The sequence below is a fragment of the Oryzias latipes genome, chromosome 4 (genome assembly GCF_053564925.1).
Source record: "Oryzias latipes strain Hd-rR chromosome 4, Olatipes_Hd-rR_3.1".
NCBI classification, from domain to species: Eukaryota; Metazoa; Chordata; class Actinopteri; order Beloniformes; family Adrianichthyidae; genus Oryzias; species Oryzias latipes.
In genome coordinates, this window is record NC_136240.1 from 20,764,654 (window position 1) to 20,779,596 (window position 14,943).

General features: G+C 42.9%; 1 protein-coding gene across 8 annotated transcripts in view; it reads left to right on the forward strand.

Annotated features, from left to right (window-relative positions):
* LOC105357257 (contactin-associated protein-like 4) overlaps positions 1-14,943 on the forward strand; it is a 137,580-nt gene that overhangs the window by 69,260 nt on the left and 53,377 nt on the right. For all 8 annotated transcript variants that reach the window (XM_078946058.1, XM_078946056.1, XM_078946060.1 and 5 more), the window contains 3 exons: positions 4,452-4,719; positions 4,938-5,087; positions 7,351-7,519. In XM_078946058.1, the coding sequence (XP_078802184.1) occupies positions 4,452-4,719; positions 4,938-5,087; positions 7,351-7,519 (587 nt within the window). The remainder of the gene's footprint in view (positions 1-4,451; positions 4,720-4,937; positions 5,088-7,350; positions 7,520-14,943) is intronic.

Consider the following 14,943-nt stretch of genomic DNA (forward strand, 5'->3'; position numbering starts at 1 on the left):
CTTGGCAAACTGCTTTTCTTTATGTTCACCCTTTCCGCTTGTGTTTGGACGGCTGTCTGGTATATGTCCAAAGAGAGGATCTGAAGCTATTTTGGCTTGACGGTCGATGTAGTTCACCAGATCAGCAAACCTTGCTCTTCTTCCATCTCGCTCTTTGATATTAAAAGCTTCAGCCTGCCAACGCTCTCTCATTTTGTATGGCAGTTTAGACAACACTGTCCGCAGGTTGGTAGGATTGTCCATCTCATCCAAATATTCAATGTCTTTCATGGTGTTAAGACATCCAATCAGAAAGACTGCATAAGCAGTTAAAGCCTTTGCATCATCAGATCTCACTTGAGGCCATTTTAGTGCTTTATCAATAAATGCACTGGCTATCTTTAGTTCATCCCCATATTGGTTTTGAAGCAGTTGTTTTGCCTTCTGATAGCCTCTGCTAGGTGTCATGTGAGCACAGCTGCGAACAAGCTCTTGGGGTTCCCCAGCCGTAAACTGTTCCAGAAAGTACAATTTATCTTGCTCATTGTCCATTCTCTGCTCAATTGCATGTTCAAAAGCTCTTATAAAACATTTGTACTGCAGAGCATCACCTCTGAACACTGGAATGTCTTTGGTTGGTAGCTGAGAGAGTTGCTGTTGTTTTACTAGCAGCTCGGTGATTACATTCTGTTTTTGCATGACTGCTAGTATGTCATCACCTTTTCTGTCATTCTGGGTGTTTGGCTGATAGCTCGGCATTGGATCAAACACCGGTATCGTTTGATGGTGCTGCACTGGTGACTGTACGTGCATGTTTGCAGTAACTTGCGGTGGCGTCTTGTTCATTTTCTCTTTCTTAACAGTTTCAGTTGGAAATTTTTGCCTTGATGTGTGGCTACTGCAACCATCTTCTGAGCTTTCATATTCCTTTAACACCTTTAACTTTGCTTGACTTTCAGCCAACGCCGTATCCAGCTCCAACTTTTCTTTTTCTGCTTGAATTCTCGCAGCTTCAAACTCAAACTCTTGCTTTCTCTTTAGTGCGGCCGCACGTTCTAGCAGCGCTGCATGTTCTGCTTCCTACTTCGCTCGTGTAGAAGAAACGCGCGATGAAGCTGTTATCCGACTTGCACGTGAACTGTGAGAACTAGTTTCTGCTTGTGAAATACTGTCACTTGGCTTAACAGTTTCTTGCAAGTTATCCATAACACCAGAATCCCCTTGCGCACCTTCTTCGTTTAGTGGTGGCAACCTGAGCTCCTGCTCAGCTGCTATCCATGCTTTTGTGGTTCGCATAAATGCTCTGATTTTTGCCATTTTGGTCTCAAACCAGGTCTCTTGGTCAAAAGTGATCTCATCTTCCTCCAAAAGATTTGTGACTTCAGTATTACAACTGCAAAAATCACTGACCAAAAATGGAAAATCTTTTTCCATTGCATCCTGTACATTTTTGACATTTTTTGTATCGTTCATTAAAATTTCAAGCTCTTTAATTTTGCTTGTCAGTGCACTCAATTTTCTTCTTCTTAATGCAATACATCTCTGTAACTTTTCCTCGAAAGCCTTTTCAGTTAGTTTCCGTGATCTTCCCTGCTCCGCTGCATCCTCCCCCCTCGTCTGCTCCTCCTCATCAGCCATCACTCACGTTGCAAAGTTTAAGCACAAACTGAATGCGTTATTATGAAGCTTCTCTTTGAATTGACTTCTTTCTATAAACACATGCAAACAGTTTCTCCAAAAGTGCTGAACTCCACGTTGACTGAATAAAGTTGCAGTCCGTTCACTTATGCGGGAAATTCACGGTGATATGTATAGCGCAGCTCGGTGACGTCATCACTTTCATCTCGTCACTTTTCTTTGAGCATCAGAAATCTTCGTGTCTTCTTATTACTCACAGAAAAAATAGTAGCATACCTTCTGTGGATAACGGAGAGCTTGACAGTCTTATGAGGTGCGTGTGTCCGTCTCACGTCCCGCAGCAGGCAAATTACTTCCACCAGACGTCCGAGCGATCCGAACTTCAAAGCAAGTTTTTTGACTAAATGTTGTGGCACTCTCTCTGCTTGTCTTTCTCTTTGTCCCACCGTTTGAAGCCTGTCCAGCAACTGTTATTTGAAACGCGAGTGAGACGTGTTCTTCATCAACGTTCTATTCCAAAAAATAAAAATTACACGAACACACGGTCAAAAAACTATATTGCTTCCAACTTTCTCAGGCTTCAATCAACAATGAGTCTCGCTAACATCATCTCTGTGACGTAGCGTTATTTAATTGGAGGTTCAAACAATGATTATTTAAATTAACTATTAAATGAAAAAAGTGCATTTGGCTTCAAATAATAACTATTAAATATAAACTGTGAATTTGGCTCCAACATAGTGGAAGGCTAATAACTACTTGGTTCAACTGCAGTGGCCCAGTGGCAGAGTGTCTGCCTTGACATTAAGACTGCCAGTTTAAATCCACAATTAAGCTATACCAATAAGTTCTGAAAAAGGACCTAATGCCTCTGTGCTTGACACTCAGCTTTAAGGCTTGAATGGTTCCAGACTTCAGCTGTAATTTCAGCTCAGCAATAGGTCAAACACAAAAAGCAAATTACATACACGAAAGGGCAACAACTAATGCGACTTCTATTTAAAATCGTTTTCTTTATTTTTTCAAGCTTAGTAAAAAAACAAAACAAATTAATTTATAGCAAATCAAAACAGGATAACCTTTGTGCCTCCATATTCTGAAGGTATTTAGAATATGTTCCAAGTCATTCAAAATCATAACTGTGTTTAGTATCTTATTTCTGGTTGCTAACATGTTTTCTTATTTCACATAAAAAAGACTGAATGAAATTCCTTTATCCTTAGCTCTTTTTCCTTTAAAGCTACATATCCTGAATGTCTCCTTCTCTGTTGGACACTTTCTCAGACAGCAGATGGACCTGGATGAGTTATAAAATCACCAAAAATATCACAAAAATTATCTTCACACTTTACCATGTTTCTCCAGGTCCCAGTAAACTTCGCAACAAGTAAATTTCATTTGATCTGAGAGGCTTTAGCCTGGTCAAACAAATTAGCATGTTTTGCATGATGCAATAAATAAGGTCAGGGCTGTTAATAATCTATGGCAAAGGATTTTTTTTTTCTGTTGCCGTGAAGTCTACTGTTTTAATAACACTTAAAGCTCTCCTGTTTTTTTTTTTTTTTTTTTTTTTTTTTTTTACATTTCTTGGGCTTCCACCATGCAGACCTGCACCTTTGTCCTGTGATCAGGCTTTCAATCCAAGATTAAACAAGCTGCAGCTGCACTGATGCATCACTGGAACTGTGGGTTGAGAGAGAGCTGGAGGTTATTAGCTTTTGCTCACTGGGCTTTACAATCTACAATTCCCCCCCCCACCCCTTCTTTCTATTGCTCTTCTGCCACAGTTGACTATCCCTGATGCCCTCTGCCTATAATGTGGTGAGATGCAGTGAAGACTTGTGCAACGTTGAAAGATGCTGTCACATTACCTTCACTCATGATTGATAACTTTATAACAAAGAAAGTGATAAATCAGTGTTGGATATAGATCTATTTATTTCTTGGCACATGTTTTTATTATAGTTTTTTTAGAACAGCATGTACTTGTACAGAAAAATATATATAAATATGCACAACAGTGTAGTATTTATTTCTAGATTTTGTGCCAAACATCTTCATTTTTTCACTGTTGCACCCATACAGTCATAATTATTCATCATTATTATTGCTTATAATGACAAATGTGCTAATTCCCTGGCAAACTAATCTTTTCTCTATATTATATGTTATGATTCATTTTTCTTATCCCTTCTTTAGTACTTATGGTCTCTGTCAACACTGCTGTCATCTGCATCCTTGCACACTTTATGTTGTCAGCCACTGGCATCATGAGCTTCATTAGCAGCTTCATGATCTCCTTCATTATCATCAGTAGCATCTTAGCATCATCGAGTTAAAAAGCTCAAAGCCAGAAAGCTGACAAGCTTTAAAGAATACAAGGGATTTTTCCGATCTGTAAAAGTGGCTTTGCGTGACATGATTTATTTTAAATGGTTACACGAGAAGCGAAAATGAGTACAGGCAATGACCTTACATTAAAAACATATAACATCCTTTTACTGAATCCATTTTCATCAGCAAGCAGGGTTGAAGTTTTTACGATCATGAATATGGAAATATATACTTCTTCAGAAGCATTATTTCTCTATCCCAAAGAAGTTCACGTGTCAGAATAAGGGAAGTGTTTTTTGAAGATGCTTAAGTCTAAGTATTGTTTTTTTATTTTATTTAAATTTTCATTAAAAAACTGTTCTTTTTTTGTTTGTGGTCCTGGATAAACCTCTTTAGACATCCAGTCAGATTGTGTCAGTTTCCTCAGTTGTTGAATAGTCATCCTTTACTGCTTCTTTTGTAACTATTTCTCCTTCTTCTTTCCATTTCCTCTACCTCAGGGGAATGTCACCTTCTCTTGTGCTGAGCCAGTTTCTGTTTCTGTGACATTCACTGACCTGCACAGCTTCCTCCAGCTGCCTGGACTACCATTCTGGCCTTCAGAGGTGCTTTCTATAATGCTGCAGTTCAGGACCTGGAACAAGGCTGGACTGCTGCTGAGCTTTGTTCTACCTCAGCAAGGAGGCATGGTCTTCCTTTACCTAAGTGATGCCAGACTTCGCCTTCAAATCTCTAAAGCCAACAAGACGCTGCTGGAGCTCAGTGCAGGTGGGGATCAGACGAGTTCTTGGCAACCTTTGTCTCTCTGCTAAAAATGAAATTGTTAGTCATTGTGCAATTTCACTTGCAACCTTTTAAGAATATGATTTCAATATTTTTGAATTATTTCCAGTTTTTGCTGTGCTGCAGGCTCTCCAGGCCAAGTGCCTGTGAGAGTCGAGCTGGCAGTGACAACGTGTTGCATGTGTGTGTGTACATGCTCCCAGGCTCAGGAATGAATGACGGTCAGTGGCACTCTGTGGAGCTGACCTCCAAACGAGACCATTTGAGCATCATGGTTGACAAAGATGAAGGAGCCACAGCTCAAACCACCATCACACTTCCTCTGACCTCCAACAGTCAGCTTTTCTTTGGAGGTAGGAAGACATTTAAATAGGCTGATCCAAAAACAAAGCACTACACAAAACTATTTGCAATGGGAGCTGAACATTTCTGTGGTTTACTGTAAAAGATGGAAAAAGAGCTGGTCAGAAGTAATTAAAAAAACACATATTTTTAGTATTTTTACTCTGTAATATTTTTTTCAACATCAACCGAGATGGAAAAAAAACTCAGCCTTGACTATGTGTTCACTTTTCTGACATTCTTTATAAAAATTGACTTTTTCCCTTACTTCCAATTATCTTTCATCAATTTCATTTTTGTCAAGGACTTTTCTTTTGTTTCTCAAAAAAAGTTGCATTTTTCAGTTTGTCTGCACACTTTCTTTTCCCCCCTGAATGAAATTGTGTTAAAAAATTGTACACTTAAAGACCCACTTTAAAGTAGTGTTTTTGGTGTTTTTAACATGTACTTGTAGAATTCTTCTCATGGTGGACATACAGTATATAACGAAAATTAACATTAAAACTACATTTCTTAATATTTCTTTATTCATATGGTTGTGAAGCAGAGGAAAAAATGCAGTCTGAAAAAGTTTGTAGCTGTAACGTTACTGTACTGTACTAAAAATTCCATCCTGGAAATATGAGACTGCAGTTAAATTTAGATGTAAAAAGAGGTGGAAAATGTAACTTGAGAGAAGGCCATAAATTAAAAGAATAGGGGTCAGATGAAAGTAAACCTAAGCAAAACTGAGATTTGGCAAATGTCAGAACTGTCTGTAAGACAAATTCTCGGAAAAGGTAAGACAAATGCACTTTTTAATACCTGTCTGTGTTGTACTCGACAGATTCTAATTATAAAATGAACACTTGACTTTCTAAAGTTTATCCAGAGTTCATTAACATGTTTTACAATTATCACCCCAAGGACAACTGCTGCATAATCTCTATTTGTGCTTTAAAAAACCAAAGTGACAACGAACAATGACTCATCTGTCCTTCTCTGTGCTGCTCGGAGGTGCTAAAATGTTTGCCTCATGGGCCGACTGTACGATGCCTTATTTGGTCTCAAATGTCAGCACCCAGGATTACCTTTAAGCATTCATTACTAACAGGAGAAGTTGTGGAGCTCATTTACAAGATTGGATTTGCCTGTTCTGACAACAGCAGTTAAGCTAAACCAACACATTTGGATTACTTGTCGCTTTGCAGGCGAAGACAACCTCAGCAAAATGAGGACTATGCTCGGAGTAAAAACTCGGCTTTAAAAACATGGAAGAAAATCCCTTCAGTGAAACAGCTTTACACAGTAGAGTTAGCAGGAATTTCATATACGATTTTGATTTTCACTTGATCTTTGATCTTGTCTGAGGAGCTGAGTGACTTTTGTTCCTTACAGCAAAGCAAGTCAAGATTATAAATGGATTCATGTTTATGGAAAAACTGGCAACAATCTTCAAGATTGATCTTAATGCTGCCAAAACAAAAATTTAAGATAAGCCTTGAGCTATGGGGTCACTTACACAGGACAGCTTGAGCTTAATGTTTTTCTTCTCAACACCAACCCTGATCGATACGCATCACAGTGAAGGCAAAAGTTCACATTTTGTGATTGCTTAAGGTGCAAAGACATCTATTAATTATTCATGGATATTGATAAATCCTGACATAGAGACAGACTGTAAATTTTCAATGTTTTACTGAAACATTGGCTAAATCTAAAGATGTAAAACACGGAATGAGAGCAGTCTGCACTGCACCATTTATTTCTGAAAGACCCTGCAATTACATGCATTGAACCCAGATCACATAGAGGTTCGAGACAAATTTGCAGCGCATCCCTCCCAATTATTTGCAGCAGAAAGGCTCAGACAAATTCTGCTAGGATGTGAGGGAAAAACATTATGAATGGAAGAAAACAATTGTTACTCTCAGGATGATAACCACATAACCTCACAGAAAGCTACAGAAATTCAGATTTTTGCAAACTGCTGAAAAGAAGGTTTCAATGGAAGAACCTAAACAGAAGAACAGAAGGATACAGAAATTTTAGAAATCTAATACCAATAAAAACCAAAAAACTCAATTTACAGTGCAAATGTTCCATCTACCATTGGGGTATGAATTTAAATTAATGTCTGATTAGGGTCTTTGAAAAGTTGAATGCCATCATAAGCACATTTCTGTCTACCAAAACAGTTTCTTTCAACTTGCACATTTGGCTATTAATGAAGCAGTCTTGTTACCAAAAGGAACATTAATGTTCAATGTTATGTCACTTTCTACCAACACACAGGGTGTGCACAAGAGAACCACTTGGTGTGCACAAACCCCTTCAGAGTTTTTCAGGGGTGCATGCGGCTCCTGACTCTGGACGGCAATCCTGTTGACCTAATTAAGGTGCAGCAAAGAGTTCTGGGAAACTACAGCCACCTGAAGACTGACACATGTGGAATCATTGACAGGTCAGTTTACAAAAGGTTAATCAAGTGTACAGGTCTTCTGAGGTATTCTGCTTTTTACTAAATGTTCTGTTATTTTTATATCTTAGCTTAAATTCCTGCCAGTGTAGTAATTTTAGTAGTTAGACCACTTTCATAGTCATTGTATAAATCCCTTACTGATACAACACTGTCAACTTAATGTTTTATTAGATGCAACAAAAAATGAGAATTCAGTCATACTGAATAGTGTGTATAGGAGTAAATATTAGTGAGGTAAAGAAAATGTTATTTTTTTTCTACAAAACCTCTCAATTAACAGATCAACCAAACTGAAGGAAAATGTGTGAGATGTTGTTTCATTTCAAGGTAATTGCTTTATGTCTTAGAAGGCACAGCCTTCTTCACAATTCCCAAAAATGTCTTAATTAAAATCTTTTTTTTTTTTTTTTTTTTTTTTTTACTTGTCCTGTCCAACAGCTAGGCAAACAGATGAGAGCTGAGGGCCTCTTGTGTTGGACATATTTTATTTTAACAAGAGGGGTTATTCATCTTCAGACAAACCAAAGGTATGTCTGAATAAACCCCTTTTGTAATTGAGGCCAAACTTTATTAATTTCAATCATGTTTGAAAATCTTTGGTGTTGGACCGGACGGAAAAGGAAAGAGGGGAAGAAGAGAGAGGGACGTTAGAGAGAGGGGGGGGTAGGAGGGTGATAATCGGAGGGGAAAGGGGGTAAGACCATGAAGCAGCATAGAGCAGACAGGCTTACTGGTTGTTTATCGTTACGGTACGGTTCAAATGTAGTACAAAAAGGGCGGGGCCTGTTCACACACACTCAAATATTATCAACACACCTGCTAGCCGCAAAAATGTCCACATGTCAACATGCACACAAAACAGATAGTGTTCACGAACGCATACCTATGCCTTTAAACCAACTAGTGTGAAATCTTTCATTCATTCAATCATGCAAACTATTAGTGCAAAGGTGAGCCAACACCTGTGCTCAGGTGAGTGTTTATGTTCTTCTAAAATGGATGGTGGAATGTGAAAAGAAGGAGGAGGAGCGCCCAGCCACCCCCACACCCATACCCCCGCCGCAGCAGCAGCGGCAGCCGGAATTCCCCCAACGCCACACGGGAACAGGCAGGGAACAACCGCCCCCCGGGCGACCAAGACCGCCACCCAGGCCAGGGCCAGCAGGACCGCCGCGAGGCCCCCAGAGCCAGAGAGCAGGGAGGCGCAGAGGGAAAGAGAGCGCCGCCCCAGCCCAGCCAGGAAAGCAGCCCCCCGCCGCGCCGGAAGAGCCCAACGCAGGGCCCCACCGGAGAGGGACGCCCACAGCCCCAGACGAGCACCCCACCACCACCCAGGAGTTCCGGGCATCCCCCCGCCCCGACCCCAGGTACGAGCCAGGACCCCCCAAGGGAGACCCGCTCCGCACTCCAGGCAGCCACCCACCCGGCCCACGGTTGGTCCAGGTAGGAGCAAGGCAGGGGCCCGCCGCCCCCGCCCAGGAGGGGGGAACCCCGGGGAAAAAAGGGCGGCCCACAAGGGGTGTTATAAATATGGCCCGACCAGGCTCGGCCATGTTGGAAGTTTGGCGGGGCCCAGCGCCCAGGGGCAAGGACCAGGACCCACCCCCCAGGGACACGAACACCCCCGGCTCTGGTGAAATATGAACCCCCCCACCGCGCGGAGAGAGCACCGCCGGGCCCAGGGAGCCGGCACCCAAGGGACACGGCCGCCATCGCCAAGAGGCCCACACCCCCCACCAGGGAAGGGGTAGGGGACAGATGGACCCAGGTCCCACCTTCCTTGTAAAATGTGTGTGCGTGTATGGGTGCTTGAGAGGGTGTTTGTGTGCATGTGTGTGTGTTTATGTTTGAATGTATATATTGAAGGGGGAGGGTGTGTGTACTAAGGGGGGTGCAGTTAAAATTGGCGAGTAGGGCACTAAGGGGACATCTCCTGATTACTCACAGTGATGTCCCCTCACCCTCCACACCAAGGGGCCCTAAATGTCTAAGGTGCGGTTAAAATTGGCGGGTAGGGTGCCAGGAGGACATCTGCTGCTTGCTTGCAGTGATGTCCAAGCACCCCCCCTACCAAGGACCCTACATGTCTAAGGTGCAAATAAAACCGAAAGAGGGGGGGCCCACTCCATACGGCAACCATAGGAGGGTGGCCACTCCCAAGTAGCCCCCCCCCCAAGTTGCATCGCAGGCTAGACCCCCCACCCCCTCACCCTAATATGAGGTTATATAAGGAAGGGGGTAAGTTGGGGACAGCTGGTAGACTGTCCCCCGGTGGTCAAACAGCCGTCCCCCAGCCCACCCCCAGCAAAGGGGCCAGGGCCACCCAGCCCAGGGGCCCACCCCCGGAGGCGCCGACACCCCAGGCCCGGCACCACCCGCCCCACACAGAGAGAGAGGAGCCAGAAAGCGTCGCCCCCCCCCCGGAGCAAGCCCAGGCCCCCACCCCCAGACGCCGGCCCTAGAAGAGCTCTGGTCAGGCCTCGACGGGACCGAGGAGGCCAACCGGCCGAGGCAACCACTGATTGCCTCAGCGGAGACCCCGACCCGTTAGCCCCCCCGACCCGTACTAATAATGGGCCCCCCCTCCCCCCCAGAACGCCCCCCCACAGGACAGGGCCGACAAGCCCCCCACCCCACCCCACCCCAGACCCCGCAGCCGAAGCGGGTGACACCCAGAGCGACCGGGGGCCCCGAGAGGGTTGTCCCGTCCCGTCCCAGAGCCAGGGAAGGGCCGATCCCAGCCCCAGGTGCAGATGGGCAGCCCATCCGGCGCCGCTGGCCCCCCCCCACCCGAGCAGGGCCCCCCGCCAACCCCCCCCAGCACAGGCAAAGGGACCACCCCCCCAAGCCAAGCCAGACCACCCCACCCCCCCACCACGCACCCCCACACCCAAGCCCAGAGGACCACGCAGCGCCCCAGCCCGCCCCACCCAGGCACCGGACCCGACCCCCCGACCAACGAAGCCCCCCACCGCCCCCGCCAGGCACCGGAAGCCCCGACCCCCACCCCAAACCACGGCAGAAGGGCAAGGAGCAGCGACGACCAAGCCCCCCACCCCCTAAGTCAAGGAGTCAACCACAGGAGACCAGAGAGACTGAATTCTTTCAAAGTTACTTGAGCTTTGGGCTGACATTTTTTCCAAGCTGATATGATCAAACAGCAGATTTCTGTGTTGACTTATGTTTATATTTTTCTTGTTTTTCCAATTTATTAAAATAGTTTTTTTGGCAATACAAAGAGTTATGAAAATGATAGATGCTAATCCTTCTTCTATATCGATGGCACTCATGTCACCAAGCACACAAAGTGACGGCGAGGCAGTGATTGAAACCTTAAGCCAGACTGATAGATCAGCACATACCTGCTGCCAGAGAGCCTGGACAGGAGCGCAGAACCACAGTGCGTGCATGTAACTGTCGGGTAGATTATTATCACAGTGCTCGCAAATGTCTGAGTTACTGAGACCCATCTTGAACATCCTCTGTCCAGTGTAGTAAATTCTGTGAAGAGTTTTGAGATGGATTAGCTGCAGATTTGGACTTTTTGTCAGTTTAAAGGTGTTTAGACAGAGTTCTGACCAGAAGCTTTCATCTGTGCTGATGCTCAAATCTGCATCCCATTTTTTTGTTGGAAGGGCAATATTGTTATCTAAATTACATAAAAGTTTGTATATTTTGGAGAGAGTTCTATTCATTGAAAAATTAATCAGAGTGGTAACTACATCTGGTAGCTTTAAATCGTCGTCTTTAATTTTATACTTTTTAGTAATACTTGATTTAAGTTGCTGATATTCCAAGAAGTTATTTATTCCATGTTTGTCTTGAAGTTCCTGGGGAGTTATGAATCTTCTATCAATAATTACGTGCTCTAGTTGTTTTATGCCCCCTGCTTGCCAAGCTGGGAAGTGAATCATTTTTTTGTTAATAAGGATGTCCGGGTTGTTCCAGATGGGTGTCATTTTGCACGGTTGAATTGATGATTTTGATATTTTGAGAAATTCCCACCAGGCTGTTAAGGTGGCATTTATATTAATGCCTTTGAAACAATCCTGTTTTTTAACTGTTTGGCTAATAAATGGTAGCTGTGAAAGGTTGATCTTTCCACATAACGCCTGTTCCAAGTCTAACCATGAGTTGGTTTCTGGATTATTTTTTAACCATTTTAAGATATATTGTAATCTATTTGCAAGAAAGTATTTGTGGAAATTAGGTAGTTCTAATCCTCCACAGCTTTTTGTAGATTTTAAAGTTTTTAGACTAATTCTTGCAGGTTTGTTGTTCCATAGAAAGCTTGATATGGATGAGTCTAATGTTTTGAACCATTTTAATGGCGGTTGTGTGGGAATCATTGAGAAGAGATAATTAACTTTGGGTAAGATTTTCATTTTAACCGTGGCTACCTTGCCCATAAGGGACAGAGGCAGGTTGGTCCAGCGTGTTAGATCGTCCTGTATGCTTTTCAGTAATGGGGTGTGGTTTAGCTGCACCAGTTCTGATAGTTTGGGGGAAAAGTAGATACCCAGATATTTGATATTTCCTGTTTTAACTGGAATTGTGAGTCTTTGTTCCATATTCCTGTTGAGTGGTAATAAAACAGACTTATTCCAGTTAATGGAATAGTCTGATATGGAGGAGAATTCATTTATGATCATTGCTGTTTCATTTACAGATTGTAAATTCCTTAAAAACAGTAATATGTCATCCGCATAAAGACTAATTTTATGATGGCTGTGTTTGGTTTTTATTCCTATAATGCTCTCATTCTGTCTTATTGCTGCAGCTAAAGGCTCAATGAATATAGCAAAAAGAGAAGGAGAGAGTGGGCAGCCCTGTCTGGTTCCTCTTCCAAGAAAAAACCTGTTTGAAGTCTGTTTATTAGTTCTAACTGATGCATTGGGGTTGTGATATAATATTTTGATCCAATTGATGAATGCTTCTCCAAAACCAAACTTATGGAGGGCAGCAATAAGGAACTTCCAATTTACTCTGTCAAAGGCTTTTTCAGCATCCAGCGATAGTACCGTCATTTCCTGGTTTTCAATGGTGGCAAAGTCTATTATATTAACTAGTCTACGGACATTATCATCCGAGTGTCTGCCTTTGATGAATCCAGTCTGGTCGAAGTGAATTATGTGAGGAGTGATTTTTTTCTATTCTCTGTGCTAGTGCTTTGCAGATAATTTTTACATCTGCATTAATTAAAGAAATAGGGCGATAGCTTGAAGGACTAGTGGGGTCTTTGTCTGGTTTTAGAAGAAGAATTATGTTGGCTGAGTTCATGTTAGGTGGCATTGATTGGCTCTCATTAATAGATGTGACAGTTTTATAAAATGTTGGTGCCAGTTGTTCCCAGAATTCTTTATAAAACTCAGCAGGAAAGCCGTCAGGCCCTGGTGCTTTACCATTAGGCATAAGTAACAGAGCTTCATGAAGTTCAGACAGCGAGAGCGGAGAATCTAAGTTTGTGATTTGATCCTCATTTAGCCTGGGTAGGTTTACATTATTAAGAAATGAGTCAATACTTTGCTCTGACGGATTGATCTGCGGTGTGTACAGGTTTTTATAAAAGTTTTCAAATGCGTTATTAATTTTGACCGGGTCATGAGTGACATTTCCTGTTTGGTCCGTAATAGAGGTGATTGATGATTTTTCTCTATTAATTTTAAGCTGATTAGCCAGAAATTTGCCAGATTTATTAGAGTTTTCAAATCTTTCAAGTCGTAGCCTTTGTATTTGAAATTGTGTTTGTTTATTGATGATGTCATTTAACTGCAGCTTTAAATTTTTCAGATCTCCCAGAATGCGTTCCTGTGCAGAAGCAGCATAAGCAGTCTCCAGGGTTTTGATTTTATTTTCTAATTCTAATAAATCTGCTTTCTCTTTGCGTTTTTTGTGCGTTGAATAAGAAATGATTTTCCCTCTCATGACTGCCTTTGCTGCTTCCCAAAGAACGCACGGTGGGATGTCTGGAGTATTGTTGAAGTCTAAGAAGGTTTCCCACTCTTTTTTAAAGAATTCAATAAATTCCTGGTCCTTTAACAGAGACGTATTAAACCTCCAGGTTGTACCAGAGGGTGTGGATATTTCCCTAGAAATGTTTACAGAAACTGGTGCATGATCACTGATAATAATTGGATGGATGTTGGAACTTTGAATGTTTTTTAAAAGAGAGTTACTGATTAATAAATAGTCTAAACGGGAGTGTGAATGGTGAACTGGAGAAAAAAAGGTGAACCCCTTAGCGTTTGGATGACATGAGCGCCACGCGTCGCAGAGACCCAGATCATTCATGTACTGCTTTAGAATACTTGCAGACCGCCATGTACGCTGATTTGCTGCTGTGCTGAGTCTGTCAAGTTCAGGGTCCAGAACAAGGTTGAAGTCTCCTCCTATAATGATTGTGGAGTCAGAGTGAACTGAGAGTGAGGTGAAGAATCTGTGAAAGAAGTAAGAGTCGTCAACATTAGGCCCATAAACGCTCGCTATACAAAAGTCCTTATTCTGAATGGATATATTAATGATTACAAATCTGCCTTCTGGGTCAGTAACTGTATCCTTATGAGTAAAATTAAGATTTTTATTAATTAAAACAGCAACTCCTCGTTGTTTGGAGTTGTAACTGGCAGAGTATATAACTGGAAATTGTAAGCAGCACATAAGGTGATTCAAAGAATTTGATAAATGGGTCTCCTGCAGTAGAGCTATATCTGCTTTTAGACCATCCAGGTGATTTAACACTTTCAATCTCTTTGGCTCAGAGCCAAGTCCACGCACATTCCAGCTAACGATGTTAAGACTGTTCATAACTGCTCTGACTGAAAAGGTGTAAAGCTAAGTAGTGCTTGTGTACCAGTCCGTGTGCGCGTGCCCGCATTGAGAAGCGCTGTGCGCGTGAACGTTTTCTGGCTATGTGAGCTGCGTGTCGCGTGCGTCCTATGAGAGCCTGTGTGAGGTGATTGCAGTATGTCGGCGTGTGTGTGCGGGATCGCATGTGCACGCCCCTGTGTGCGCTTGTGTGTGCGCGCGCCCGCTCCGTGCATAAATAAATACTTACCGAGGATGAGTTGCTTCCAGGTGATTTACATATAATGAGGGGGGAGAGGGGGGGGGGGGAGTAAAGGAAAGAAAAAAAGAGATAGAAGGGAAAACGAAAACAACAACAAAACAACAATAGAAACATGAGTGGGACTGAGGTGAAGAGAGAAAAAAAAGACTGTTTTCCTGAGATCGAGGTGTGGATTATTGATGATCCGGTTTTCCATTCATTGAAGTAAGTTTAGCGGGTTTCTTCTGGGCAGCGCAGATGTTCTCAGCGCGGGTCTGAAAGCCTTCAGCACAGCCAGGGGGTGATCTCCGGGTCCCGGAACAGCTGGCCGTCCACGTAAAGTTTATCAACGGCCACAACC